Consider the following 27,650-nt stretch of genomic DNA (forward strand, 5'->3'; position numbering starts at 1 on the left):
AGGACCGTCTCCTAAAGTTGATTCAGTTGCGGGATCGGGGCACCACCAGTACAGAGCTTGCTCAGGAATGGCAGCAGGCAGGTGTGAGTGCATCTGCGCGCACAGTGAGGCGAAGACATTTGGAGGATGGCCTGGTGTCAAGAAGGGCAGCAAATAAGCCAATTCTCTCCAAGAAAAACATCAGGGACAGACTGATATTCTGCAACAGGTACAGGGATTGGACTGGCTGAGGACTGGGGTAAAGTCATTTTCTCTGATGAATCCCCTTTCCGATTGTGTGGGGCATCCGGAAAAAAGCTTGTCCGGAGAAGGTGCTACCATCAGTCCTTGTGTCATGCCAACAGTAAAACATTCTGAGACCATTCATGTGTGGGGTTGCTTTTCAGCCAAAGGCGTTGGCTCACTCATAATTTTGCCTAAGAACACAGCCATGGAGAAATAATGGTACCAACACATCCTCCGAGAGCAACTTCTCCCAACCATCCAGGAACAGTTTGGTGACGAACAATGCCTTTTCCAGCATGATGGAGCACCTTGCCATAAGGCAAAAGTGATAACTAAGTGGCTCGGGGAACAAAACAGCGATATTTTGGGTCCATGGCCAGGAAACTCCCCAGACCTTAATCCCATTGAGAACTTGTGGTCAATCCTCAAGAGGTGGGTGGACAAACAAAAACCCACATAGTCTGACAAATCAAATCAAATCAAATGACCTTTTAATGGCATCAGACCGAGGCTCTGCATCTGTCCTCGTGCTCCTAGACCTTAGTGCTGCTTTTGATACCATCGATCACCACATTCTTTTGGAGAGATTGGAAACCCAAATTGGTCTACACGGACAAGTTCTGGCCTGGTTTAGATCTTATCTGTCGGAAAGATATCAGTTTGTCTCTGTGAATGGTTTGTCCTCTGACAAATCAACTGTAAATTTCGGTGTTCCTAAAGGTTCCGTTTTAGGACCACTATTGTTTTCACTATATATTTTACCTCTTGGGGATGTCATTCGAAAACATAATGTTAACTTTCACTGCTATGCGGATGACACACAGCTGTACATTTCAATGAAACATGGTGAAGCCCCAAAATTGCCCTCGCTAGAAGCATGTGTTTCAGACATAAGGAAGTGGATGGCTGCAAACTTTCTACTTTTAAACTCGGACAAAACAGAGATGCTTGTTCTAGGTCCCAAGAAACAAAGAGATCTTCTGTTGAATCTGACAATTAATCTTAATGGTTGTACAGTCGTCTCAAATAAAACTGTGAAGGACCTCGGCGTTACTCTGGACCCTGATCTCTCTTTTGAAGAACATATCAAGACCATTTCAAGGACAGCTTTTTTCCATCTACGTAACATTGCAAAAATCAGAAACTTTCTGTCCAAAAATGATGCAGAAAAATGTATCCATGCTTTTGTCACTTCTAGGTTAGACTACTGCAATGCTCGACTTTCCGGCTACCTGGATAAAGCACTAAATAAACTTCAGTTAGTGCTAAATACGGCTGCTAGAATCCTGACTAGAACCAAAAAATGTGATCATATTACTCCAGTGCTAGACTCCCTACACTGGCTTCCTGTCAAGGCAAGGGCTGATTTCAAGGTTTTACTGCTAACCTACAAAGCATTACATGGGCTTGCTCCTACCTATCTCTCTGATTTGGTCCTTCCGTACATACCTACACATACGCTACGGTCACAAGACGCAGGCCTCCTAATTGTTCCTAGAATTTCTAAGCAAACAGCTGGAAGCAGGGCTTTCTCCTATAGAGCTCTATTTTTATGGAATGGTCTGCCTACCCATGTAAGAGACGCAAACTCTGTCTCAACCTTTAAGTCTTTACTGAAGAATCATCTCTTCAGTGGGTCATATGATTGAGTGTAGTCTGGCCCAGGAGTGGGAAGGTGAACGGAAAGGCTCTGGAGCAACGAACCGCCCTTGCTGTCTCTGCCTGGCCGGTTCCCCTCTTTCCACTGGGATTCTCTGCCTCTAACCCTATTACAGGGGCTGAGTCACTGGCTTACTGGGGCTCTTTCATACCGTCCCTAGGAGGGGTGCGTCACTTGATTGGGTTGAGTCACTGATGTGATCTTCCTGTCTGGGTTGGCGCCCCCCCTTGGGTTGTGCCGTGGCGGAGATCTTTGTGGGCTATACTCAGCCTTGTCTCAGGATGGTAAGTTGGTGGTTGAAGATATCCCTCTAGTGGTGTGGGGGCTGTGCTTTGGCAAAGTGGGTGGGGTTATATCCTTCCTGTTTGGCCCTGTCCGGGGGTGTCCTCGGATGGGGCCACAGTGTCTCCTGACCCCTCCTGTCTCAGCCTCCAGTATTTATGCTGCTGTAGTTTATGTGTCGGGGGGCTAGGGTCAGTTTGTTATATCTGGAGTACTTCTCCTGTCCTATTCGGTGTCCTGTGTGAATTTAAGTGTGCTCTCTCTAATTCTCTCTTTCTCTCTTTCTCTCTCTCTCTCTCTCGGAGGACCTGAGCCCTAGGACCATGCCTCAGGAATACCTGACATGATGACTCCTTGCTGTCCCCAGGCCACCTGGCCGTGCTGCTGCTCCAGTTTCAACTGTTCTGCCATATTGTTATTGGACCATGCTGGTCACTTATGAACATTTGAACATCTTGGCCATGTTCTGTTATAATCTCCACCCGGCACAGCCAGAAGAGGACTGGCCACCCCACATAGCCTGGTTCCTCTCTAGGTTTCTTCCTAGGTTTTGGCCTTCATAGGGAGTTTTTCCTAGCCACCATGCTTCTGCACCTGCATTGCTTGCTGTTTGGGGTTTTAGGCTGGGTTTCTGTACAGCACTTTGAGATATCAGCTGATGTACGAAGGGCTATATAAATACATTTGATTTGATTTGATTAATTGTCAATAAAAGCCTTTGACACTTATGAAATGTTTGTAATTATACTTCAGTATTCCATAGTAACATCTGACAAAATTATCTAAAGACACTGAAGCAGCAAACTTTGTGGAAATTAATATTTGTGTCATTCTCAAAACTTTTGGCCATGACTGTACACTGAACAAAAATATAAAACTTAGCATAAAACAATTTCTGAGATTTTACTAAATTCCAGTTCAAATAAGGAAATCAGTCAATTGAAATAAATTCATGAGGCCCTAATCTATGGATTTCACATGACTGGAAATAGAGATATGCATCTGTTGGTCACAGAGACCTTGACAAAAAAAGTAAGGGCGTGGATAAAAAAAAACTGTCATTATCTGGTGTGACCACAATTTGCCAAATGCAGCGTTACACATCTCCTTTGCATAGAGTTGATCAAGGCTGTTGATTATGGCCTGTGGAATGTTGTCCCACTCCAATGGCTATGCGAAGTTGCTGGATATTGGCGGGAACTGGAACACGCTGTCTGTCGGACATGTCGATCCAGAGCACCCCAAACATGTTCAATGGGTGACATGTCTGGTGAGTATGCAAGCCTTCGAAGAACTGGGACATTTTGAGCTTCCAGGAATTATGTACAGATCTTTGCAACATGGGGTCATGCACTACCATTTGCAACATGGGGTCCTGCATTATCATGCTGAAACATGAAGTGATGGTGGCAGATGAATGGCACAACAATGGGCCTGAGAATCTCATCACGGTATCTCTGTGCTTTCAAATTGCCATAGATAAAATGCAAAGGTGTTCATTGTCCATAGCTTATGCCTGCCCATTGTCGTGCCCATTACAACACCAAACTGCAGTAAGGTCAAGACACTGGTGAGGATGATGAGCAGGCAGATGAGCTTCCCAGTTTCTGAACGTTTGTGCAGATATTCTTAGGTTGTGCAAACCCATAGTTTCATCAGCTTCACATTCTAAATTGGCATTTTATTGTCCCCAGCACAAGGTGCACCTGTGTAGTGATCATGCTGTTTAATCAGATTTTTGATGTGTTACACCTGTCAGGTGGATGGATTATCTTGGAAAAGGAGAAATGCTCAATAACCGGGATGTAAACAAATTAGATAAATAAGCTTTTTGTGCATATGGAAAATTTAAGCTCATGAAACATGGGACCAACACTTTACATGTTGCATTTATACTTTTGTTCAGTGTACATCCTGACCCATCTGGGTTGGATATGATCGAACAACAACTTTTAGAAAAGCTGCTTTTGTTGGCAAGGAAATGTATTCTTTGTAAATGGGTTGACAACACACCACCTACTGTAACAATGTGGTACAGAGAAATATTTAGGATTCTCCCTTTGGAGATGCTGTTGGCAGTCCTACACTGTAATGAAAATAGTGTTATTAAAATGTGGAAGCCATTTTCCAGGGGAGCTTGGCAATATCCTGTCCAGGGGTTTCAATAGCAGGTAGGCCTATTACACTGGAACGGTGTCTCCCAGTCCTTGTCCTGGGGGCCTGTGCATTTTTGTTTCTGCCTTAGCACTGACACTTTAGTCAGCCAATTAAAGGTTGGATAAGTTAGTTCGTTGGTGGAGACTGGGTGTTTTCGTGCTGGGGCAAGGATGGGGATGCTGTATTGGACAGATGCAATCCTCATATGTAATATGAGTGTGAGCGGGTCAAATACTCTATTTTGTTTTTCTGGGTGCATCTCCGACGGCCTGTACTGGTCTGAAACGATGCACCCATTTTATTTTACTACAATACACAGTTCTTCATGAGTAGCTCTTATTTATTTACACACAGGTTAGTAATATGCAAGTATATTTTGGTCTGTGTGTGTGTGGGGGATGTTAATGGCTCTGTGACAGTGTGTTGACATTAGCATGACAATCTCAGTATTCTGTTGTAGTGACATTAGAAGGTCGTGCTGCCAGGGGAGAAGAGGTGTGGCACTTCCTCCTCAACCGGTCTGTGGGCTAACTTCCCCTCCTCACCTGGATGGAACACAGAGAACGTCAATCACACACACGTGTCTCCTTCCTCTCACACATCTTACCCCATTATTCCCTCATTTACTTTTTCCCTCATACAGAAATCCCACTCTCTATGCCCCTGTATTCCTTGATCTCACTCAGTCCCCTATCAAACATGTACTTCTTATCCTTCTACTCACCAAGAGCCAGCAAAACTTGTTTGCCAGTGTCTCTAAATTAATCCCTACCCATCCTACAAATAGAATATCAAACTAAGTTCAGAGTGTGATGTCAACATCCCTCACATCCTTGTCAGATCAACAGAGATAGGCCAGCTGGTCGATGCTCTCTTTGGTCTGCAGAACATAAAAAACATAGATTGGATTGAACAGTCTGACTCCAGACACTAGCAGGGATGCACACTGGTAAGGGCCAAAAAAGGTTAAAAAATGTTTTTACGCAGAAACACTTACATTGATTAGGCATATGCATCCTACCTTTTAAGTAGGCTATCTATCCCTTTTACGTTTTTCCTGTGCCATTCAAATTTGTGCATAGCCAAGGTAGAGTACCACGTTGTTAGCAAGCTAGCCAGTGAACCAGAATCTGGGTTCCAGTTTTTCCATGGCCTGCATACTCACCAGACATGTCACCCATTGAGCATGTTTGAGAAGCTCTGGATCGATGTGTACAACAGTGTGTTCCAGTTCCTGCCAATATCCAGCAACTTCACACAGACATTGAATAGGAGTGGGACAACATTCCACAGGCCACAATCAACAGCCTGATCAACTATGCAAAGATGTGTCGCGCTGCATTAGGCAAAGGGTGGTCACACCAGATACTGACTGGTTTTCTGATCCACACTCATACAGTTTTTTTTAAAGATATGTGACCAACAGATGCATATCTGTATTCCCAGTCATGTGAAATCCATAGATTAGGGCCTCATGAATTTATTTATATTGACTGAGTTCCTCATATGAACTAACTTCTTTAGGAAAGAGCCATAATGTTGCAAACAAACATCATTATCTTGTCATCCAGTCACATTTGTTTATTTTCCAAGCTATAGCACACAATATTTTACATACAGTAGGTTTTTAAAGGACCAAAGAGTTTGTTCTGCTTCGTATTTTCTTTTTTGCCATGGAAAAAATATTGCGATACTGGTATCTTCACAGCACTAGCATTAATGTGACTCCTGTTCATAGCAAACCAGTGCTCACCTCGGTAACACTTCCCACACGTTAGCTAGATAAATAACAGTTAGATAAATACTACAGTATGAATGATCTTAATAATTTAATTGACTTTGCATTTGTGCTCAGATGAGATTTGTCAAACTGAATGAATATGCTTCTGGTGTTTGTACTGTAGCACTACCTATCCATCCACCATTTCCCAACATTTCCCAACCAGCACGTTTTTGCCACAACATTGGGAAAGTAATGGGGGGGGGGGGGGGGGGGGGGGGCGGGATGGGTCAGATACGTGTTCTTGAGGATTTGAATATTTTGAATATTTCTTTTGAATATTTTTTTCACCCCTGGACAGTTTTTCCCATAAATCTGAAATGCTATCGCTTAGTAACATCAACACAATGTTTACAGAATGCTGTTTTATGGTTTCTTTGAGACTTCGTTTGCCCAATTATAAATGTGCACCACAAGAGGTGCTGCTGTGTAGCTGGAATGAAATATTTGTAAACCCTGGGGCAATATACATAGATGCATTTACAGATCTAACGGCACTAGAAAATAAAACATCTTCAACTACAGTTTGGCTTAACATGTCAACCTTTCTATATAAACTATAATGTTCTAGCTTAAAAATCCAAGTTGGCCGTACTTGAAATTTGAGGGAAAAAAGTTGAGTTTACATGGAATGCTCCACCAACCCAATAACTTTTGTTCAAATTGAGCTGAAATTTAAATAATTGTTGTGTTAACTTCAGAATTGCAACTCAAATAGCTGAGTTGATCACACAAAAAGTTAAGTTTGCTAGGGCTGCAAATTAATATACTATGTTGAAAATACATTTTTCCCAGTGTGTCTTTCTGCAAATTGTATTTCACTTATGTTATTCCATTTAATTGTCAGGGACTAGTTTACAATTAAAACAGAGACTGAAATATGATGCTTTAAAGCAGGGGTGTCAAGGAGAGCCTAATGTCTGCAGGTTTTTGTTTTTTCCTTTCAATTAAGCCCTAGACAACCAGGTGTGGGGAGTTCCTTACTAATTGGTGACCTTAATTCATCAATCAAGTACAAGGGAGGCCGAAAACCTGCAGACACTCTACCCTTTGTGAACTGAGTTTGACACCTGTGCTGTAAGGAGTAGGAAGCATTACTTTTTGCTCACCAATGTAACAACACAGTGTGGTCAAATACTTAGTAACTTAGTTGTAGTCATGATAAGTACATAGTTATGTTTAGGGGTTATTACATATTTATTACCTTATTTCCGGATAGCTTCTAAACTACCCACAATGCACAATTTCTCAACGTCATATGGAGGATCTACTCTGTACTACGAGTTTGTATGCTAGCTGGGTAGCTAGCACAAGCTGGCTAATTTTAGCCACTAACCATGCTAGCATGTAATTACATTCCAGATCAAGTGTTGGTGGTCGTGAGCTACAATCGACCAATCACAGGAAGTATGAAGGAGGAGCTTGTGCGGCCATGCAGCATGCTCTTCACATAATTTGTAGCTGTGTTATCTAGTTGGAACCGCTTAGCATGACAGGCTCTGCTGCCTTCTTACTGTGGGCTCAAAACTAAAGAGAAAATCATACCTACTTGCTCTGATTATGTAGGACCTCGTCTGTTCTCAGTTTTGTTTTTTTACAACTTTTCGGTATGTTCTCTGCGAAGTAGGCTACGGGAGTTTTGTAACTTCTTCCACCTTGACTTACAGTAATGCAAGTGCGCTAGCTGACGGGCATCTTGAATCTATCTATTTTGGATTATCCTGACTCTCCATCGGCTGGTGAAGTGCCTGTCTCCCCCTGGCTTTGGTAGCGAACTAAGCTTTAAGTTTTACCATGGGATGTGCCCTAGACATCAATCTGTAAGTCTCTGCTCTCTCGATGCTTTGATCTGTGGTTATGTTTTAGTTGTGTCTACAGTGGTTGGGCTCTAGCTTGCTGAGTAGGCTAATAGCTAGTTAGCTAAATAGAAAACGTTAGCTGACTGGCTAACATAACTGCATATAGCTAACATTATTTGATAACTGGTTATGCATTCCCAAAACTTGGTTTACTTTAATGTATCTGTAAGCTAGGTGTTGATAGCAACTTGCTGACTCGTGTAGAGCTAATGTAACATTAGGAGGCTGGTAGGGCTAACATTAGCAGGCTAATAGGGCTATCGTTAGCAGGTTAATAGGGTTAGCAACCTTGCAAGTTGATATGGAACATTACATTCATAAAGTGTTTGCTTGTAAGTTGCCTGACATTTTTATTGAAACCAGTAGATGCGAGTGCAAACAACTTTAAGTTATACATTTGAAGTTATTTCTGTTCAAGTTTACATTATTGGGAATAGGCTGGCTTGCCGGGGCCTCCATAGTACATGAATCTCTGGAAAAAACATTTTCCAACATGACTTTCTTCGGAATTCTGATCGGATTTATGTAATAACTCGGAAAAAAATACAAGCGAGGTGTAACTTTACTTTGAGGCTTTTGATGTGTATACTAATGCAAATCCATACATGACATTTATGCTACCTACCCTTTAAACCAGATATAGCAAAAAAGTATGAGGAGTTGTTCTCACCATTAGGGATATTGTTGAACATGTTCATATGGTTTGTGGTTAGTCAAGACAGATTTAACCAGACTATTAATTGGATCATAACTGAAAGTAGAAAAGAGTCGAAAGGGACTTTACTTGTCTTAAGGAGAAGTGAGCTTTTTTTTTACAATCTTTATTATTTTCTCTATGTAACCAGCGATTCACTTCCTCATCCTTGTTGGCTCTGAAAAAACATGAACAAATGCTCCCAAAACACCTAAATACATCCTTTAAAAACTGAAATGCTCAGTATAGCGATGCTGGTCTTTAGATGTAATACACATGAAATTATGTAATTCAGATCATTATATTCCATTTTGTGCAGCTCGAGCTGTTCCCCTATCCAGCTGTTCCATTCTCCATGTAGCCTGCTGCTAGAATGGACAGAGAGGTAACGCTCAAGTAGCAACACAGTGGAATATAACATTGCGGATGAAGTTCAGATTTTAAATTGTGGTTGTAAAAAAACAGACATTGATTATCCCTTTGAGCATTGTGAAGTTATTAATTAGACTTTGGATGGTGTATCAATACACCCAGTCAATACAAAGATACACACATCTGTCTTAACTCAGTTACCGGAGAGGAAGGAAACCACTCAAGAATTCCACTATGAAGCCAATGGTGACTTTAAACAGTTGCAGAGTTAAATGGCTGTGATAGACAACTGAGGATGGATCAACAACATTGTAGTTACTCCACAATATTAACCTAAGTGTGAAAAGAAGGACGTCTGTACAGAATAAAAATATTACAAAACATGCATGTTTGAAACAAGTAACTTTTTGTCCTGAACACAAAGTGTTATGTTTGGTGCAAATCCAATACATCACATTACTGAGTACCACTCTCCATATAGTCAAGCTTAGTGGTAGCTGCATCATGTTATGGGTATGCTTGTAATCATTAAGGACTGGGGAGTTGTTCAGGATAAAAAAAAACTAAGCACAGGCAAAATCCCAGAGGAAAACCTGGTTCAGTCTGCTTTCAACAAAACACAGAGATGAATTCACCTTTCAGCAGGACCATTACCCAAAACACAAGGCCAAATGTAGACTGATGTCGCTTACCAAGAAGAGAGTGAATGTTCCTTAGTGGCCGAGTTTGAAGAGCTTGAAGAATTTAAAAAATACTAAATGTGCAGATATTGTACAATCCTGGTGTGCAAAGCTCTTGGTGACTTACCCAGAAGGACTCACAGCTGTTATCGCTGCCAAATGTGATTCTAACATATATTGACTCAGGGGTGTGAATACTTATGCGAATAAGATACTTACAAACCCTTAACCAACAATGCTGTTCAATAAATTGTGCAACAAAAATATTTACTAAATAAAATTAAGTAAAAAATAAAACAAAGTAACAAAATAAAATAACAATAACGAGGCAAAATACAGCAGGTACCTTAACGTCTGATCCCTTGAACGCAGCTCACTTTCCAGCTCACACTCTCAAACATGTAGATCCCCCTCAACGCAGCTCAACCTCCAGATCCCAATCACGTGAATTCTAATCACCTGTTCAACCACCTGTATGTCATTATCACACACTGTTTAGTTCAGTTCTTTGCACCCCATCACTGGGAGGTATTGTTTGTTTTGTGACACATGGTTTTCAGAGTGACTTGGTTCCTGTGATTTACTCCTCCCATGTATGATTGTTGTTGCCCATTCCCTGCCTGTACTTTAACCTATCGGATTTCCTGTTATCTACCTATACACACTTTTTTTTACATTCAAATTTCAATAGCTCATTGGTCATTTGACCTACTAGACGCAAACAATGTCCAGAATGTCCACTGACTACCCTTCTATATTGCACACCCTTTAGTTTGTCCATTTTCATCTCACATGATTTTACATGAATTTTTTTAAATTTAGAATTTCAATAGCTCTTTGGTCATGTGACCTACTGACCTCAAACAAGGTTCAGAATGTCCACTGACTATACCTTCATATCTCACACTCTGATGTTTGTCTACTTTCATATCATGCTATTAGACTTCAATCTGTAAGCTTTGCAGTCCTTCATTTCACATGGGTGTTAAAAAATTTTTTTGAAGATAACAAATGTTGCAGCCTCGCAATAACCGTCTTTCACATGGACACTGAAAAAATCCGCAAATGGCTGTATATGATATGGATCAAGGACAGGAGAGGTGTTCGAACAGAGATGCTTAAAGGAAGGCGCACAGGTAGGCCTCATGAAAAACAATGTTTCGTGTGCTCTTTTTAATCATAGTAATAAGCAGTGATTTGTCAGTCAGAGTGAGCTTGATAAGGTGAAAGAATCCTTTTCATAGCATCACTTTCATATACTGTACATTAAGACAAATCCTTCTATGTTGAGTATTAGAATGCAGTTTACATAACCTGATAATGACTTGATATTTGAGTGCATTCACAACAAGCCACCTGCAGACAACCTACAAATTGCAATAGTCAAATCAAATCAAATCAAATTTTATTTGTCACATACACATGGTTAGCAGATGTTAATGCGAGTGTAGCGAAATGCTTGTGCTTCTAGTTCCGACAATGCAGTAATAACAAGTAATCTAACTAACAATTCCAAAACTACTGTCTTGTACACAGTGTAAGGGGATAAAGAATATGTACATAAGGATATATGAATGAGTGATGGTACAGAGCAGCATAGGCAAGATACAGTAGATGGTATCGAGTACAGTATGTACAAATGAGATGAGTATGTAAACAAAGTGGCATAGTTTAAAGTGGCTAGTGATACATGTATTACATAAGGATACAGTCGATGATATAGAGTACAGTATATACGTATGCATATGAGATGAAAAATGTAGGGTAAGTAACATTATATAAGGTAGCATTGTTTAAAGTGGCTAGTGATATATTTACATCATTTCCCATCAATTCCCATTATTAAAGTGGCTGGAGTTGAGTCAGTGTCAGTGTGTTGGCGACAGCCACTCAGTGTTAGTGGTGGCTGTTTAACAGTCTGATGGCCTTGAGATAGAAGCTGTTTTTCAGTCTCTCGGTCCCAGCTTTGATGTACCTGTACTGACCTCGCCTTCTGGATGATAGCGGGGTGAACAGGCAGTGGCTCGGGTGGTTGATGTCCTTGATGATCTTTATGGCCTTCCTGTGACATCGGGTGGTGTAGGTGTCCTGGAGGGCAGGTAGTTTGCCCCCGGTGATGCGTTGTGCAGACCTCACTACCCTCTGGAGAGCCTTACGGTTGAGGGCGGTGCAGTTGCCATACCAGGCGGTGATACAGCCCGCCAGGATGCTCTCGATTGTGCATCTGTAGAAGTTTGTGAGTGCTTTTGGTGACAAGCCAAATTTCTTCAGCCTCCTGAGGTTGAAGAGGCGCTGCTGCGCCTTCTTCACAATGCTGTCTGTGTGAGTGGACCAATTCAGTTTGTCTGTGATGTGTATGCCGAGGAACTTAAAACTTGCTACCCTCTCCACTACTGTTCCATCGATGTGGATAGGGGGGTGTTCCCTCTGCTGTTTCCTGAAGTCCACAATCATCTCCTTAGTTTTGTTGACGTTGAGTGTGAGGTTATTTTCCTGACACCACACTCCGAGGGCCCTCACCTCCTCCCTGTAGGCCGTCTCGTCGTTGTTGGTAATCAAGCCTACCACTGTTGTGTCGTCCGCAAACTTGATGATTGAGTTGGAGGCGTGCGTGGCCACGCAGTCGTGGGTGAACAGGGAGTACAGGAGAGGGCTCAGAACGCACCCTTGTGGGGCCCCAGTGTTGAGGATCAGCGGGGAGGAGATGTTGTTGCCTACCCTCACCACCTGGGGGCGGCCCGTCAGGAAGTCCAGTACCCAGTTGCACAGGGCGGGGTCGAGACCCAGGGTCTCGAGCTTGATGACGAGCTTGGAGGGTACTATGGTGTTGAATGCCGAGCTGTAGTCGATGAACAGCATTCTCACATAGGTATTCCTCTTGTCCAGATGGGTTAGGGCAGTGTGCAGTGTGGTTGAGATTGCATCGTCTGTGGACCTATTTGGGCGGTAAGCAAATTGGAGTGGGTCTAGGGTGTCAGGTAGGGTGGAGGTGATATGGTCCTTGACTAGTCTCTCAAAGCACTTCATGATGACGGATGTGAGTGCTACGGGGCGGTAGTCGTTTAGCTCAGTTACCTTTGCTTTCTTGGGAACAGGAACAATGGTGGCCCTCTTGAAGCATGTGGGAACAGCAGACTGGTATAGGGATTGATTGAATATGTCCGTAAACACACCGGCCAGCTGGTCTGCGCATGCTCTGAGGGCGCGGCTGGGGATGCCGTCTGGGCCTGCAGCCTTGCGAGGGTTAACACGTTTAAATGTCTTACTCACCTGCATTTGAGGGTTGGTTTTTCTGATGAAAATAATTATTTGATGCATGGCCTACTATTTCTAACTGGGGAAATAAATTCCTACGTCTTTTGTGAGTAAAATCCTTTTTCCAAAATTGATTTAGGTAAATCTTTGTGATGGTGTATGAGGGTTGTGATATGGGTAATTTAATAGTAAAATAATTTAAGGGATCAATACATTTCTATATTGCTTCCCCAGTATCTGCATGAACCATCAGGCCAAGTGTTTTTGGTTGACCCTGCTGGACAGAAGGAGAAGGAGGAATCTGAAACACGCTGCAATCAAATTCAGGTCTTAGTTATTCCATTGTACTGGATCTAATACATACTAGCATTTTACATACATTCATAAGTGTAATTATTTTTCATGACATACTGTGAAAAACTCTTGACTCTGTCACTTTCAGACATGCGCAGAGCAGACTGAAAGGGGAAGGGTAATGCTTGACTTGAACCACAGGGGTTCTCTGTAAAGAGAGAGTAATCCAAAAGGCACAGACACACACATTGACTTTCAATTGGCACCGTTTGTATTCTCTCCTGATTGGCTCTGTGGTGCAAAATCTGGCAGTCTGACTAAAGTGTCAGAGGTATGAGGATAGACATCCCCCTTTGTATTTGTGGGAACAAATATTTCCTAACACTTTGGATCCTATTCTTGGACAGTTAGAAGACGCAATGCATCAATGCAAAAAATAAATAAATGACTAATTACTGTCCATGAGTAACCTCAACCTTGTGGGTCTGTAGGTGTTTTGGCCAATAAAGTGCCAACTCAATTCTATCAGTGACGAGTCTCTCATGCCCATATGAACGGGGACACAGGTCAATAGTTTTTAATCTAAACCAGCCGTTTTTTACTGGACTACACTAACCCCTAATTGGGGCTCTTTTCTGTACACACAGTAGCAGTTTACCAGATAAGAAGTCAAGGAGATCAAAAAGTAGATTGTTGTAAGGGTGTATTACGTCCTGTGCTGGCCACATTGTCATATCCATTCTGGATTCTGAGTGGTAAAGTCATAGCTGAAAAATGCCTCTATGTACTGTATGTGTATACATTTTCCGCCAAGACAGAACTGCCAAAGGGGGTGGAGTTGCAATCTACTGCAGAGCTCTGTCATGCTATCCAGGTCTGTGCTCAAACAGTTTGAGCTTCTACTTTTTTTTTCAATTTAAAGTTTTATTAAGTTTTCTTGTTTTTCAATCAACCAACAAAACAAAACATTCACAGACGTGAATGTGGACCCACAAGGTTGAGCACAGAAGTGCTTTCCTCACCATCTTAAATAAGCATGCCCCGTTCAAAAATGTTTGAACCAGGAACAGATATAGCCCTTGGTTCACTCCAGACCTGACTGCCCTTGACCAGCACAAAAACATCCTGTGGTGTACGGCATTAGCACCGAATAGCCCCCGCGATATGCAACTTTTCAGGGAAATTAGGAACTTATCGGCAGACTCAACACCCTTGGATTCTCAAAAGACTGCCTCTCCTGGTTCACCAACTACTTCTCAGATAGAGTTCAGTGTGTCAAATCGGAGGGCCTGTTGTCCGGACCTCTGGCAGTCTCTATGGGGGTGCCACAGGGTTAAATTCTCGGGTCGACTCTTTTCTCTGCATAGATCAATGATGTCGCTCTTGCGGCTGATGGTTCTCTGATCCACTTCTACGCAGACAACACCATTCTGTATACTTCTGGCCCTTCTTTGGACACTGTGTTAACTAACCATACAACTCTCCTTCTGTGGCCTCCAACTGCAAGTAAAACTAAATGCATGCTCTTCAACTGATAGCTGCCCGCACCTGCCCGCACGCCTAGCATCACTACTCTGGAAGGTTCTGACTTTGAATATGTGGACAACCTCAAATACCTAGGTGTCTGGTTAGACTGTAAACTCTCCTTCCAGACTCATATTAAGCATCTCCAATCCAAAATTAAATCTATAATCGGCTTCCTATATCGCAACAAAGCATCCTTCACTAATGCTGCCAAACATACCCTCGTAAAACTGACTATCCTACCGATCCTTGACTTCGGGATTGTCATTTACAAAATAGCCTACAACACTATGCCATCCATTTTGACACCAAATTTATGATTTTGACATCACAGTGCCATCCATTTTGACACCAAAGCCCCATATATTACCCACCACTGAGACCTGTATGCTCTCGTTGGCTGGCCCTCGCTTCATATTCATTGCCAAACCCACTGGCTCCAGGTCATCTATAAGTCTTTGCTAAGTAAAGACCCGCATTATCTCAGCTCACTGGTCACCATAGCAGCACCCACCCGTAGCACTCGCTCCAGCAGGTATATTTCACTGGTCACCCCCAAAACCAATTCCTCTTTTGGCCGCCTTTCCTTCCAGTTCTCTGCTGCCAATGACTGGAACGAATTGCAAAAATCATTGAAGCTGGAGACTCATATCTCCCTCACTGTCTTTAAGCATCAGCTATCAGAGCAGCTTACAGATCATTCCACCTGTACATAGCCCATCTGTAAATAGTCCATCCAACTACCTCATCCCCATATTGTTATTTATTTTATTTATATGTTTTATTTGTTTTGCTCCTTTGCACCCCAGTATCTCTACTTGCACATTCATCTTCTGCACATCTATCAATCCAGTGTTTATTTGTGAAATTGTAATTATTTCGCCACTACGGCCTGTTTATTGGCTTACCTCCCTAATCTTACTTCATTTGCACACACTGTATATAGACTTTTCTATTGTGTTATTGACTGTACGTTTGTTTATTCCATGTGTAACTCTGTGTTATTGTTTGTGCCACACTGCTTTGCTTTATCTTGGCCAGGTCGCAGTTGTAAATGAGAACTTGTTTTCAACTGGCTTACCTGGTTGAATAAAGGTGAAATAAAAAATGTAAGAAATGTTAAAAATACTGTATGTGGGAAAGTCTTATGTCCTTCCTACATGTAGTGTTGGTACATGGAATATTCCTCAACTGCATATATCATAAATTGCTATTGCAAATAGAAGTATTATGTTCAACAACTGACATTTTCAGATATTATTTTGATATTATTCATATTATTCATTCTCTATTGTCATAGATTTGGTTGGCACTGTCATCTGTGATCTTTGTGATATGACTTTCTTTAAGCACGTACTGATGAACCTGTCACTTAATATGTTTTTCTTAAAGTCTATAAACGCTCTACATTCATTCACTCTGTGATAGGGTTGGATCCTATATGCTACTTTTATCATTGTCCCGTAAATGGTTCAGTGACTATAATTTAGGCTGTGTGTGTAGAATGGGGCATTAAGGAAATTACCTCTACTACTAAATTACTACTAGATTATAGTGATAAGGAAAACAGCATACACATTTGGCTTGTGTATTCATTTGCCTATAACTAATCAGAATTCCATTATGTTTACATAAAAAAGAGAATAGTTCAAAATGAGAAGATCCTGCCATGGAAAAGACGACTCCGTGGACATAAAGTGGAAAGGAGGGGAAATAACTCCCACCATGCAGCAGGACACCTTCAGCTGCGGGGTCTTTGTAATGCAGGTTTTATAGTTATATTTTCAATAATGAATGTTATGTTGTTGTTGTTGTTATGCTGTTATGTGAAAATTAGGTCAAAAATTATATTTTATTCTTTGGTGTAGATGGCCAAGAAGTTGCACAGAACTTCCCCAACATCCCCTCCCAAATTGATATGGAACCTCAAAAACACATGGAGCAACTGCGAAAAGAAATGGCTGAGGATATGCTAAAAATGTCTGGTATGAAATTACATTAAATTCAAAGCAAATGTCAATTATTTATTTTTATGTAGTTGTGTCGGACAGCCATATGTTCAGATCATGCCTATGATTTCAGAATTCAACAAAGCCAACAACTGCTTCAGGTGTGCCACTGATAAAGAACCTGGATGTGGCCCAAAGACTGACTGGGTTAGTAACTTAATTTAACATGTTTATCATCTTTTGACAATTTATGATATAACACAATCGATGGCTAATTCGTCATTCGTCATACTACATTGATATTTGATATGACTTATAACGTGTTACGCTTTGTTTGTTTTAGATTGAATGTTTTGCATGCCAACGGTGGTTCCATGTGCTGTAACTAGGAATGAAGAGGCTCTGAAATGTACATCAACCAGGGATAAAGAGGAAGTTAACACTGTGAAATGTTTCATACTTATTTGAAGTTAAGTGTCTGTTGACATGTTGGAAAAGATTAAAGGTGTACAATTTCTGTTTAATTTGTCAATATTACATTTTTCTTAATTGATTTACTGGCCACCATTACTGTGGTTACATGTTCAGTATATGTATTGACCAGCAAACCCACTGCAGCCTACCTCACCAGCTCACTCTCCATCCCTGCTTTGGATAATTAATAGCATGACTCTCGTACTTTGCCCTTTTCCTTTATGGTTGTTATTAACGACGAAAGGAGATATTATCTGTCTCTCTCCTATTGTGCACCACTGTTAAATACTGTAGAAAAATAAAAACCTGGGAAAATAAGTCATTATTATGGATAAATATTAAAGAAAAGGGTAAACACAACACTGGACTGAACCCCCTAATTGTCAAAATAATGTTAATGTACAACAATATAGAAGAGACATAACTAGAGGTTGTGCAATATGAGTGTATATCCACTGCACGCTTCTTAAGTGTGTAATTGACATGACCAAAGTGATTTTACAGTACACAAGCAAGAGTGTGCGATATAGAAGGGTACATTCTGCACCATGTTTGAAGTCAGTAGGTCACATGACCAAGGAGCTTTTGGAATTTTACATTTGGAAAAATTCATGTAAAATCTTGTGAGATGAAAATGGACAAACTAAAGGGTGTGCAATATAGAAGGGTAGTCAGTGGACATTCTGAACATTGTTTGAGTCCAGTAGGTCATATGACCAATAAGCTATTGAAATAAAAAATGTAAATAAATGATTTAAAATAGTGCAAGGTGTAAATTGACAAAAAATAAATGTGTGCAATGTGTGTCTATGCCATCGGGTTAGCTAGAACCAGTTTTGAAAGTTTTAGGAGTAGTGGTTAAATAGCTATTGAAATTTGAAAATTTTGATTTGTCACTATGTTGACGGTCCCTAACTGCTGTTGGTGGACGTAAGGAAAACTACAGGCGAATATCCAATCTGAAACTGTCTTTACCTCGGTTACAATCTGCTAGCTTAAACCATATGTTGGTTCCCACCAAATAACACAGCCACGAAGCTACACAAATTAGCTTTTTGGTATTAATTTAAGGTTGAGGTTAGGCATAAGGTGAGCAGTGTGGTTAAGGTTAGGTTTACAATCAATTGTAGAAATGGGCGGGGTTTAGCCATAATTATGATTTTTGTGGCTGTGTTAACTAGTGATAACCTATGTTTGTGTGGCTAAAATGTGATATACAAACTTATTTCAACGTGGTTAGAAATAGGCTATATTATGTTGTGATGTGATTTCCATGGCAAAGTGATTTGAATCCATTCCAGGGTCAACCACACTTACACACACAGGGCAGGGCACGTCATTGTTGATAAATGATTCTGAAAACCCATTTGTTATTGTTGCAGCATCCTCTATGCTGATTTACTTTTGCCCGTGGCTACTTGCGCTTTTGAACATCGCTTCGGAGGCTGCTAGCCCATCTGCAGTAGCAGCTACATGTATGTAGAGGAGCGATGATGATGCAGGACCTATGAAATGACTAGGCTACTGTCTTTAAATCAAGAATGGTGTTAACCTTTTGATCACCAAATAGATAGGATGCTGGATCTTATTCGGTTTGATATCAGTGCATTGCTTGATGATCTGTTTGTGTAGGCTACATCAGGAGCGTTTGTAAAATATACCATCTCTATAGCCTATATTTGACAGGCAGGTGCTTGTTTGCTGCGATGGTTCGGATGATGGAGTCTCAGTGCGAGTATTTCATGTATTTCCCCGCGGTGCCAATCTCCGACCTTTCGGACCCTGCCCGTTACAGAACCTTACCCCGGCGCAGTCACCTCTACCTCGGCGAGACGGTCCGCTTCCTCCTGGTGCTTCGGTGCAGGGACGCGTCCAGCGGAGAGACACCGACAGGGCCGGAGATTGGGATAGTGGGAGGCGGGGAAGGTGTTGCTGGGTTCGGCTCGGAGACCCCAAGTGTCCGGGCATGGAGGGAGCTGGCCGGTTCTTTGTGCGCCGTGGCCAGCGTCAGCCCCGGAGAGAGCAGGCACCGGTCGCATCATCTCCACCACGATTACCAGAGCAGCGGGGACGAGGGCACGGAGGAGGCCGAGGATGAGTACGGGGCTCCGGCTTTGACAGGCAGGGTGGATGCGAGATGCCGGGGCTTCAGGGACTGCAGGCCGCTTCTCATCCACAACAGCACGGGGAGTGGGGTTCGGGAGTTCCGCAGGGCGCCGTTGCAGGTATGGTGATCATTATGGGTAATGGGGATCGTTATGGGTTATTTGGTATTGTGTGTGTTTGTTGTGTAACTTTGGTGTCCTAGATTCTGGTATGAACATTTTTGATAGGAATCTAATTATGTATTTCTTTCTATATGCCCTTCTAAGGGAATTCATCTCTGTATCTGCCCCTATCGGTCTGTTCTGCACTAACCCCTTACCTTAGCTATATTTACTCTGACCTGCTCTCACAAGTCACCTCAGAATGCAAACTGACAAGGTTTTTTGTTTTTAACGGATGGCCTCTCATCTCTATTCTGTAATCTGCATCATAACATCAACACCCAGCAGCACCCGCACTGTATATTGGCTGACATACTGGGAACTTTCTTATAAGCCTCATATTAGTGTCAGTATAGAAATTATTTCTGATTCCTACTTCTATGATAGAAACTGACATGACATCATAAGGGGTTGGTTGGTTGGTTGTTTGGTCAGTCCAGAGTCTTTCCTACTGGCCTGTGGAGATGTGTGATTTATATGGGCTAGGTAAAGTCCCTTCGTTTGAATGAGTATCATAGAGTTGTAGCTAGCTAGTAAAGTATCAGCAGCAACATCACAGATCACACTAACTAAATCCACTACTGTACTGTTGTCTCATAGGCATAGAGATCAGAAAACATCTACAGTATTTGTGTCTGCCGCTGTCTTTTGTTGACCCCGTGACAATAGTGTGTGTGTGTGTGTGTGTGTGTGTGTGTGTGAGGAGAACAATAGGGACTCCCTGTGTTGTCTCTTAATGACTGACTGAAGATGGAGAGGCATTTTGTGTAACAATGACCTCTCTCTGTGACTGCAGTAAATAGAGCATGGGTAATGTTCACCCTCTGTCTCTTTCTCTGCCTCTTGTCTTCTTCCATCTCTCCTTTTTTTCTTTCTTCTGCTCCTTTTTTGTCTTCCCTTTCCCCTCTTACTTCCTCCCTACCTCTCACTCTGCTGTCTGTCTGTCTGTCCCTCTCCCCCTCACTCCCCCTTCTTTCTCCTCTAGTCTCCATTGGACGAGCCTGTTGTGTTGACTGATGAAGTCATCTTCCCCCTGACCGTGTCATTAGACAAACTTCCCGTCGACACCCTCAAAGTCAAGGTGAGAGGTCAGACTAATTCAGGGTGTGTCCCAAATGGCACCCTTTTCCCTATGTAGTGCACTACTTTTTATTGCACTATATAGGGAATATTCCTTTTGGGATGCAGCCTCAGTGTTCCATTAAAGCTTTACATTTTGCGTAAAGAAATTGCATTCATACAGTAGTACCCTTGGAAGGCTTGGTTTTAGATCAAGTGTGAAAAGTGAACAATGTCAGCTTTTAAGGGGCTCATTATCTGCATATTGTTTGTGTGTGTGTGTGTGTCCAGGTGATGGTGACAGTGTGGAAGAGAGAGGCAGAGAAAGCGGAGGTTCAGGAACATGGCTACCTTAGCATCCTACAGCAGCGAATCCCCACACACACCTTCAGACAAGACCTTAACACCTTCAAAGCACAGGGTACAGAAAAACACACACACACACTTGTCAACACTGCATCACTGACAAAGCCATCCTACCATCTCTTTGACCATATCAGATATGGATATGAATCCGTTATCTACGTTTATTGACTTAATAAAGCATATCAGATTTAACTAAGCACCCCCTCTCTCCTCTCTCCTCAGTGAGCACCACTCTGACAGTGCTACCACCCCCTACTGTTCGCTGTAAGCAGATGACTGTCTCTGGGAAGCATCTCACTGTGCTCAAAGGTATGAGGGCCAGATGGCCAGTACTGACAACTCATTTGAGAGTCAATACTAGTTCCACTGACACAATAATTGGATTAGATAGATGGATCAGATTGATGTTACTTAAACTACTGCCTCCTGCCCTTATTTCTCTTCTCTCAGTCTCCTATTCCCATTTCAACCCTTTCTTTCCGCCTCTCTTCTCTCCCCACTTTCCAGTATTAAATGAGTGTTCTCAGGAGGAGGTGACTGTGAGGGACATCAGGATTCTGCCAAACTTCAATGCCTCCTACCTGCCCATGATGCCAGATGGATCTGTGATGCTTGTCGACAACGTGTGGTACGACTGTGTGTGTGAGAGGGAAAGGGGGGCGGGGGTCTGTGTATACGTGTAACTGTGTTATTTGTGCATTGTGTTGACTGGACAATGTTAGTACCCTACATTGTAAGTTGGTGTCCACACATAGTGTATTTACTGGTACATTAAATTATTGTCTTCCTCACATCCGTGTTGTTATATTTTGTCTATCCTTCCAGCCACCAGTCAGGAGAGGTTGCCATGGAGTCGTTCTGCAGGATGGAGAGTGTAGCCTGTCGACTACCCAGCATGCTCAGCGCCCTGGAGGAATACGACTTCCTGTTCCAGCTGCAGCTCAGCGACATGCCCCAGGATGACTCCAAAGAGGTGTGTGAGTGAGTGAGAAGCCCGTCTTCCGCAATTAAGGTGCCACCACCCGGCTGTGGTGTGTATATGAATATGTTTTTTTTCCTGAGTTAAGTTAAAAACACTATGCAGAAAGACATTTCTGGTTGCTGAAATTCAAATAGTTTGCCTAATTTGAGTTTATGTGACAAAGCAAGTATAGTGTAGAGAATCATTGTACCATCTAAACCGCTGTGAAATATCTTTTCCATAACCAAATATATTGTATTTTCAGCTGTCTGAATCTGGTGTACAAAATCTAAAGTAAAATACGCAAAAAAATGAAACTTAAGAAATAGCGCACATAGAACAGATTGACCACTTCTTATAATTGCTTTCAATGAGAATTACAGAACTATAACTCACATTTCTATCTGAATTTGGTTGGTTCCCCAAAAAGTAACTTTTGTCACTTCAGAGTGTGATGTGTCACTATGTGTTTATTCAGGGTCTTGAAGTTCCTCTAGTAGCAGTGCTTCAGTGGTCAACTCCCAAGATGCCCTTCACCAACTGCATCTACACACACTACAGGTGCCACTGAATTGCATGTTTGTTGCATGTGCACAATGTCACTTCACTACTCATCTCTGTCTGGCCTACAACTGTTTATGATGTTGCTACCATCCACCCAGAAACTTCAGTTTTCTTAGATTAGTTTATTAACTCTCCTCTCCTACCCTTCCCTTTTCTCTCCTCCATCCATCCCACTTTCCCTCCAGACTGCCCAGTATCCGGTTGGACCGTCCCAGGTTTGTGATGACTGCCAGTAGCCCCAGCACTGTGCAGACCAAGGACCACTTTAGGGTCAGATACACTCTGCTGAACAACCTGCAAGACTTCCTGGCTGTACGTCTGGTCTGGACACCCGAGGGTGAGGAGTGTGTGTGTGGAGGCTCTGGACAGCCGAGAAAGGAAGATTCCTTGACAAATGTACAATCATTGTGACCAATTAGTTTATTAAGTTGTTTTTGCCAATGGTGACGGGTGTCTTATTTCTGTGAAGAACAGTTTTCAAGCACCTTTCCATTTTCTCAGTTTCTTCTCTCCTTTCTACCCCCTTTCTCCTCCTTCACCTCCCCTTCCAGGTCGTGGGCAGAGTGAGGATGCAGCGTTGGGGGCTGTAGTGTGTCACTCCCCCCTCAGTAACCTGGGCCACTGTCGGAAAGGCTGCACTCTCTCCTTCACTGTCGCCTTCCAGATACTCAAGGCAGGACTCTACGAGGTACAATACACACGGGATGGGGATACACTGTGTGTGTGTATTCGCCTATTCGGGTGTGTCTGATGATAAAAAACATTGTATACTGAACAAATATGTGAAGTCAACATGTTAAGTGTTGGCCTCATGTGTTATGAGCTGAAATTAAAGATCCCCAAAATTTGACCTATGCACAAAAAGCTTATTTTCAAAATTCTAACTAACAGGTATGTAAACAAATTTGTGCACAAAATAAGCTTTTTGTGCATATGGAACATTTCTCTGATCTTTTATTTCAGCTCATGAAACATGGGATCAACACTTTACATGTTGTGTTTTTAGAAATTTTGTTCAGTGTAGTAATAATCATTATTATTATGTTATCCTTTCTCCTCTCTCTCTTTCTCTCTCTATAGCTGAGTCAACATATGAAGCTGAAGCTGCAGTTCACAGCATCTGTCTCCAACCCACCCCCCGACGCCCGCCCTCTCTCCCGTAAGAACCTAGAGAATCTACAGAGTCTATAGAATGGCATGAAGGACAATCTATATGAAGGACAATAGGCTATGATACATTAATGCGTCATTTTTGGAGACCCCTTTGAATATGCATATTGATAATGTTCATCAGAAATTGTGAAAACTAGATTTTTCTGTTCTATTTTTGCTTGTTATGTTGCCATGCATGTTGCTAGACTACTATTGCTATTGTACCTGCATGATTCTAAATGTACAGTGCCTTCGGAAAATATTCCGACCCCTTGACTTTTTCCAAATTTTGTTACAGCCTTATTCTAAAATGATTAAATAAAAAAAATCTCAGCAATCTACACACAATACCCTATAATGACAAAGTGAGAATTTTTTGGGAAATGTTTGCAAATACTTATGTAAATGTGATGTTTCTATTTAAAAAAAAAATATTGAGAAAAAATGACGAAAAACCTGTTTTTGCTTTGTCATAATGGGGTATTGTGTGTAGATTGATGAGGGGGGAAAAAACAATTTTAATCAATTTTTAGAATAAGGCTGTAACCTAATAACATTTGGAAAAAAGGGGTCTGAATTCTTTCCAAAGACACTGTGGTTTTTATTGTATGTTTAATTTTTTTCCTCAGTAGAGCTCCGAGATAACTTTAATGAAAGCGTTTTTCAAATTAAGCACATTTTTTACTATTATTAGTAAATGACAAATCCTTTTTTAACATGAACTGAAGGAAAACAAAGAACAACTGTATCTGTGTTTCTAGGTAAGAACAGTCCATCCAGCCCTGCTGTAAGAGACCTACTGGATAGACACCAGGCCAGTCTGGGACGATCACAGAGTTTCTCTCATCAACAACCGTCACGCTCTCACATCATGAGGTTAGCAGGGAGGATACACACACACACACACAGTCATTATGTGTCCTCTGTACACTGATTTATTGTATCGCATGCATCTTTAAGCTCATACTGGTGTGTCTGTGTTTCAGGACTGGCAGTGCGATGGAAAGGCGAGCCATCACCCCCCCGGTGGGCTCTCCTGTAGGTCGGCCCCTCTACCTGCCCCCCCAGGAGAAAGCTGTGCTGTCATTGGACAAGATCGCTAAGAGGGAGTGCAAAGTCCTGGTGCTGGACCACATCAGCTAGGAGAGGGAGGGAGGGAGATGAGAGGTGAAGAGGGAAGGGAAGATACAAGATGTGGGGTGAGGGAGGATGGGGGGGAGAGAGGATAGGGTAGAGAGAGAATAAGAGCTAGATAAGATGAATGGAGGGAGAAGAATGTTGACAATGATAGATGAGCGAAAGATGCAGATAGAGAGAAATGAGTGTGAAGATGAGGGCCTAAGATCTAAACTGAGGATGAGGCAGAAGCCACAGTATTATCTAAATGTAACTGATTTGATCTCTAACACTCATGCTGCTACTGATGTGTGAACTATAGAAGTAGTTTATTCTATTTCTATGGTCAGAACAACAAACCTGTTGGAGTGTGACGAGAACCCATGTGAAACCATGTCGCCTTCTGTGAGGTCACAGTGGTTGGTTTGATGACATTAGAACAGACTCTTTTGGTCGAATGAAAAACAATATGAGAATATTTGTCATTTAGCCTTTCTTTATGGTCAGTTCTATCTGGGACCCTTGGGATGTCCCTACCCTAACCATAACCCCCACCCTTACCGTAAACATAACCCTTACCGAACTCTAATCTTAACTCTCGCCTTAACTGTTAAATTTAAACTTCAATGGGGTGACGTCAGAATTGTGATGTCCTAAGGATCCCGTTTAGACTTTTCCCTTGATTAATATCTTATTTAGATAGAACTATCCCTTTTAAGGAGAAATACTACTGTACAGTTCTCAAATACTGTATGTTATACTTTGCTAAATGCTGCCAGTTATGCAAGATATACAGAACATTATTGCACTGTACAAACTTCACTGTCCATGATGCCTTTTACAGTGTTCAGCTCTATTTATTATTCTGATCTCTTACTCTCTCCCCCCCTTTCTTGGCTCAGTGTCAGTATAGTAATATCAGCAATGCCATACTTTTAAGCTGCTGCTTGTGAAAGCATGTTTTGATTGTTTTTAAAGACTTTTGTTAATATTGACAGTTTAAAATGCTCAGGCACTTTAATTGAAGTCGCTTTACAGTGAATCAATGCTGCTCCCTGTTGTTGAAACTCTGTGGGATGCATCTCAATAGTCTTAGGGGGTGTGCACTCATCTCTTTTCCTCCATCTAAGTACACTGACATTAAGAAACTGGAAAGGTGGAAGCTAAGTCCTAGTCCGCCTCTCGCGCAGCAAAGATGGAGGAGAAAAGGACAGGATAATAGGAGAGGAGGCCACTATAGACTATTGAGATGCAGCTGGTATTCTTTTCTGCTATTGTTGATTCCTGGTTTACATGAGGAGAGAACTACCTGATCTCTGTATCGCTGCATCTCATCAAGAACATTAAATCCCATCAGCAGCACTACACTGTGTCATTTTAAACTGAGGTGAGTATGTAGTGCCTTCAAACTCAACTCTGGACCTCGAAGCCAGTTCCACTGCCTTTTTTCATCGTTCCCCTCTAATCAGAGACTGATTTTGACCTGCAACACCAGGTGTGTGCAATTAATTATCAGGTAGAACCAAAACAACAGGCTCCGGACCCATAAGGTAAGAGTTGAATACCCCTGGTGTAGTGTATAGGCCAGGGGTGTCAAACTCACACCTAGTGTCTACTGGTTTTTCTTTTTTCCTTTCAATTAAGCCCTAGACAACCAGCAGAGGGGAGTTCCTTACTAATTAGTGACCTTAATTCATCAATCAAGTATAAGTGAAAACCCGCGGCCCTCCGTGGAATGAGTTTGACACGTGGTATAGGCTATACAATAGTGCAGGGGTACTGAACTCTTACTCTACGAGGTCCAGAGCCTGCTGGTTTTCTGTTCTACCTAATTGCACACACCTGGTGTCCCAGTTGTAAATCAGTCCCTGATTTAAAGGGTAACAATTAAAAAACTGGCTTCGAGGTCAATAGTGTAATGAGAACTAGAGTGCAGTCTTAATGACTATGTAAAAAGACAACACCATCAAAGCAGTTACGTTTCAGTGTTTAAAAATATTTTTGTAATCATGATTATTATAAACTGAACAAACATTGTGGTTGATAAAGTAAAATCATTATGCTAGTGTGTGCATGTGGCTGGAAGTGTGTGTCTGTCGGTCTGGAAGTGTGTGTGTCTGTCTACGTGAGTGTGTAATCACAGCAGCTCAGATGGCCACACTGTTCTCGATGCGGTCGGGGGACATGTAGTCGTAGGGCAGCTCCAGCTTCTTGTTCCTGTCTGTGATCTCATCAGAAATGGCCCTGAGCTCGGCCTGCACCTTCTCCACCAGCCTGCGGGGAGCGCCACTGCTGAACACAGGCTCACGATACTGACACAGAGGCACCTAGGAGATGGAAGAAGAGATGGAGGTAAAAGACAAGATTTTAGTGGATAAGAGACTAGATGTGTGGATTGTACATAGTCGGCATCAGGCTGGAACATTAGTCATCAGAAACTGTGTGTGTCTTACGTAGTCTGCTGTGGGCTGGGACAGTAGGAACAGAGTGATGAGGAGGTTGCAGGTGGAGTTGATGTCTGGGAAGATGGAGAGAATCTCATCTTCGGTCAACATGACTTTGGACTGGGGAGGGGGGAGTGTCATGGAGGCTGGGCAGTTAGGCATCCACAGGTCAATATCTACCTGGAGGGAACAAGCTCACTACCTTCATAGCTCACTACTTTTCACCAGAGCCCATATGTGTCTCAACTAAGTGAAGATTTGGCCATAAGTACTGTATTGATTGATACAGTTTATTGGTTAATCATGTTGATGGATTGATTACCTAAGTGAAGTTGACGGCTGAGCAGCTGTATATCACCATGGTAACAAACTGACAAGAGTTCTGGTTTGGTTTGGAATTACTGTGGGCAACCTGAAGGAACTGAGAGGGCTAAAAAGGTATTCAGTCATATACTGAACAAAATTATAAACACAACAGGTAAAGTGTTGGTCCCATGTTCCATGAGCTGAAATAAA

The 27,650-nt window shown here is 42.1% G+C and overlaps 1 protein-coding gene and 1 long non-coding RNA gene across 3 annotated transcripts; both read left to right on the forward strand.

The window, feature by feature from the left end:
* Positions 1-16,648: 16,648 nt before the first annotated feature.
* On the forward strand, positions 16,649-17,478 carry LOC110533850. Its single transcript, XR_002475053.2, has 3 exons — positions 16,649-16,767; positions 16,865-16,938; positions 17,075-17,478. It is a non-coding gene; the product is annotated as an uncharacterized LOC110533850 (long non-coding RNA).
* An 816-nt stretch (positions 17,479-18,294) lies between these two features.
* LOC110494959 (microtubule-associated protein 11) lies at positions 18,295-27,650 on the forward strand. Of its 2 annotated transcripts, none has more exons than XM_036954591.1 (12): positions 18,295-19,430; positions 20,458-20,553; positions 20,823-20,952; positions 21,120-21,206; positions 21,348-21,525; positions 21,723-21,870; positions 22,337-22,419; positions 22,608-22,759; positions 22,974-23,110; positions 23,503-23,581; positions 24,336-24,450; positions 24,561-27,650. In XM_036954591.1, the coding sequence occupies exons 1-12, from the start codon at positions 18,912-18,914 to the stop codon at positions 24,715-24,717; spliced, it is 1,881 nt and encodes a 626-aa protein (XP_036810486.1). In that variant the 5' UTR covers positions 18,295-18,911; the 3' UTR covers positions 24,718-27,650. The 2 variants fall into 2 exon arrangements, with proteins under 2 accessions (XP_036810486.1, XP_021425980.1); XM_021570305.2 differs by having other exon boundaries at positions 18,304-19,430; positions 21,405-21,525.

Source organism: Oncorhynchus mykiss, chromosome 2 (genome assembly GCF_013265735.2).
Source record: "Oncorhynchus mykiss isolate Arlee chromosome 2, USDA_OmykA_1.1, whole genome shotgun sequence".
Classification (NCBI taxonomy): domain Eukaryota; kingdom Metazoa; phylum Chordata; class Actinopteri; order Salmoniformes; family Salmonidae; genus Oncorhynchus; species Oncorhynchus mykiss.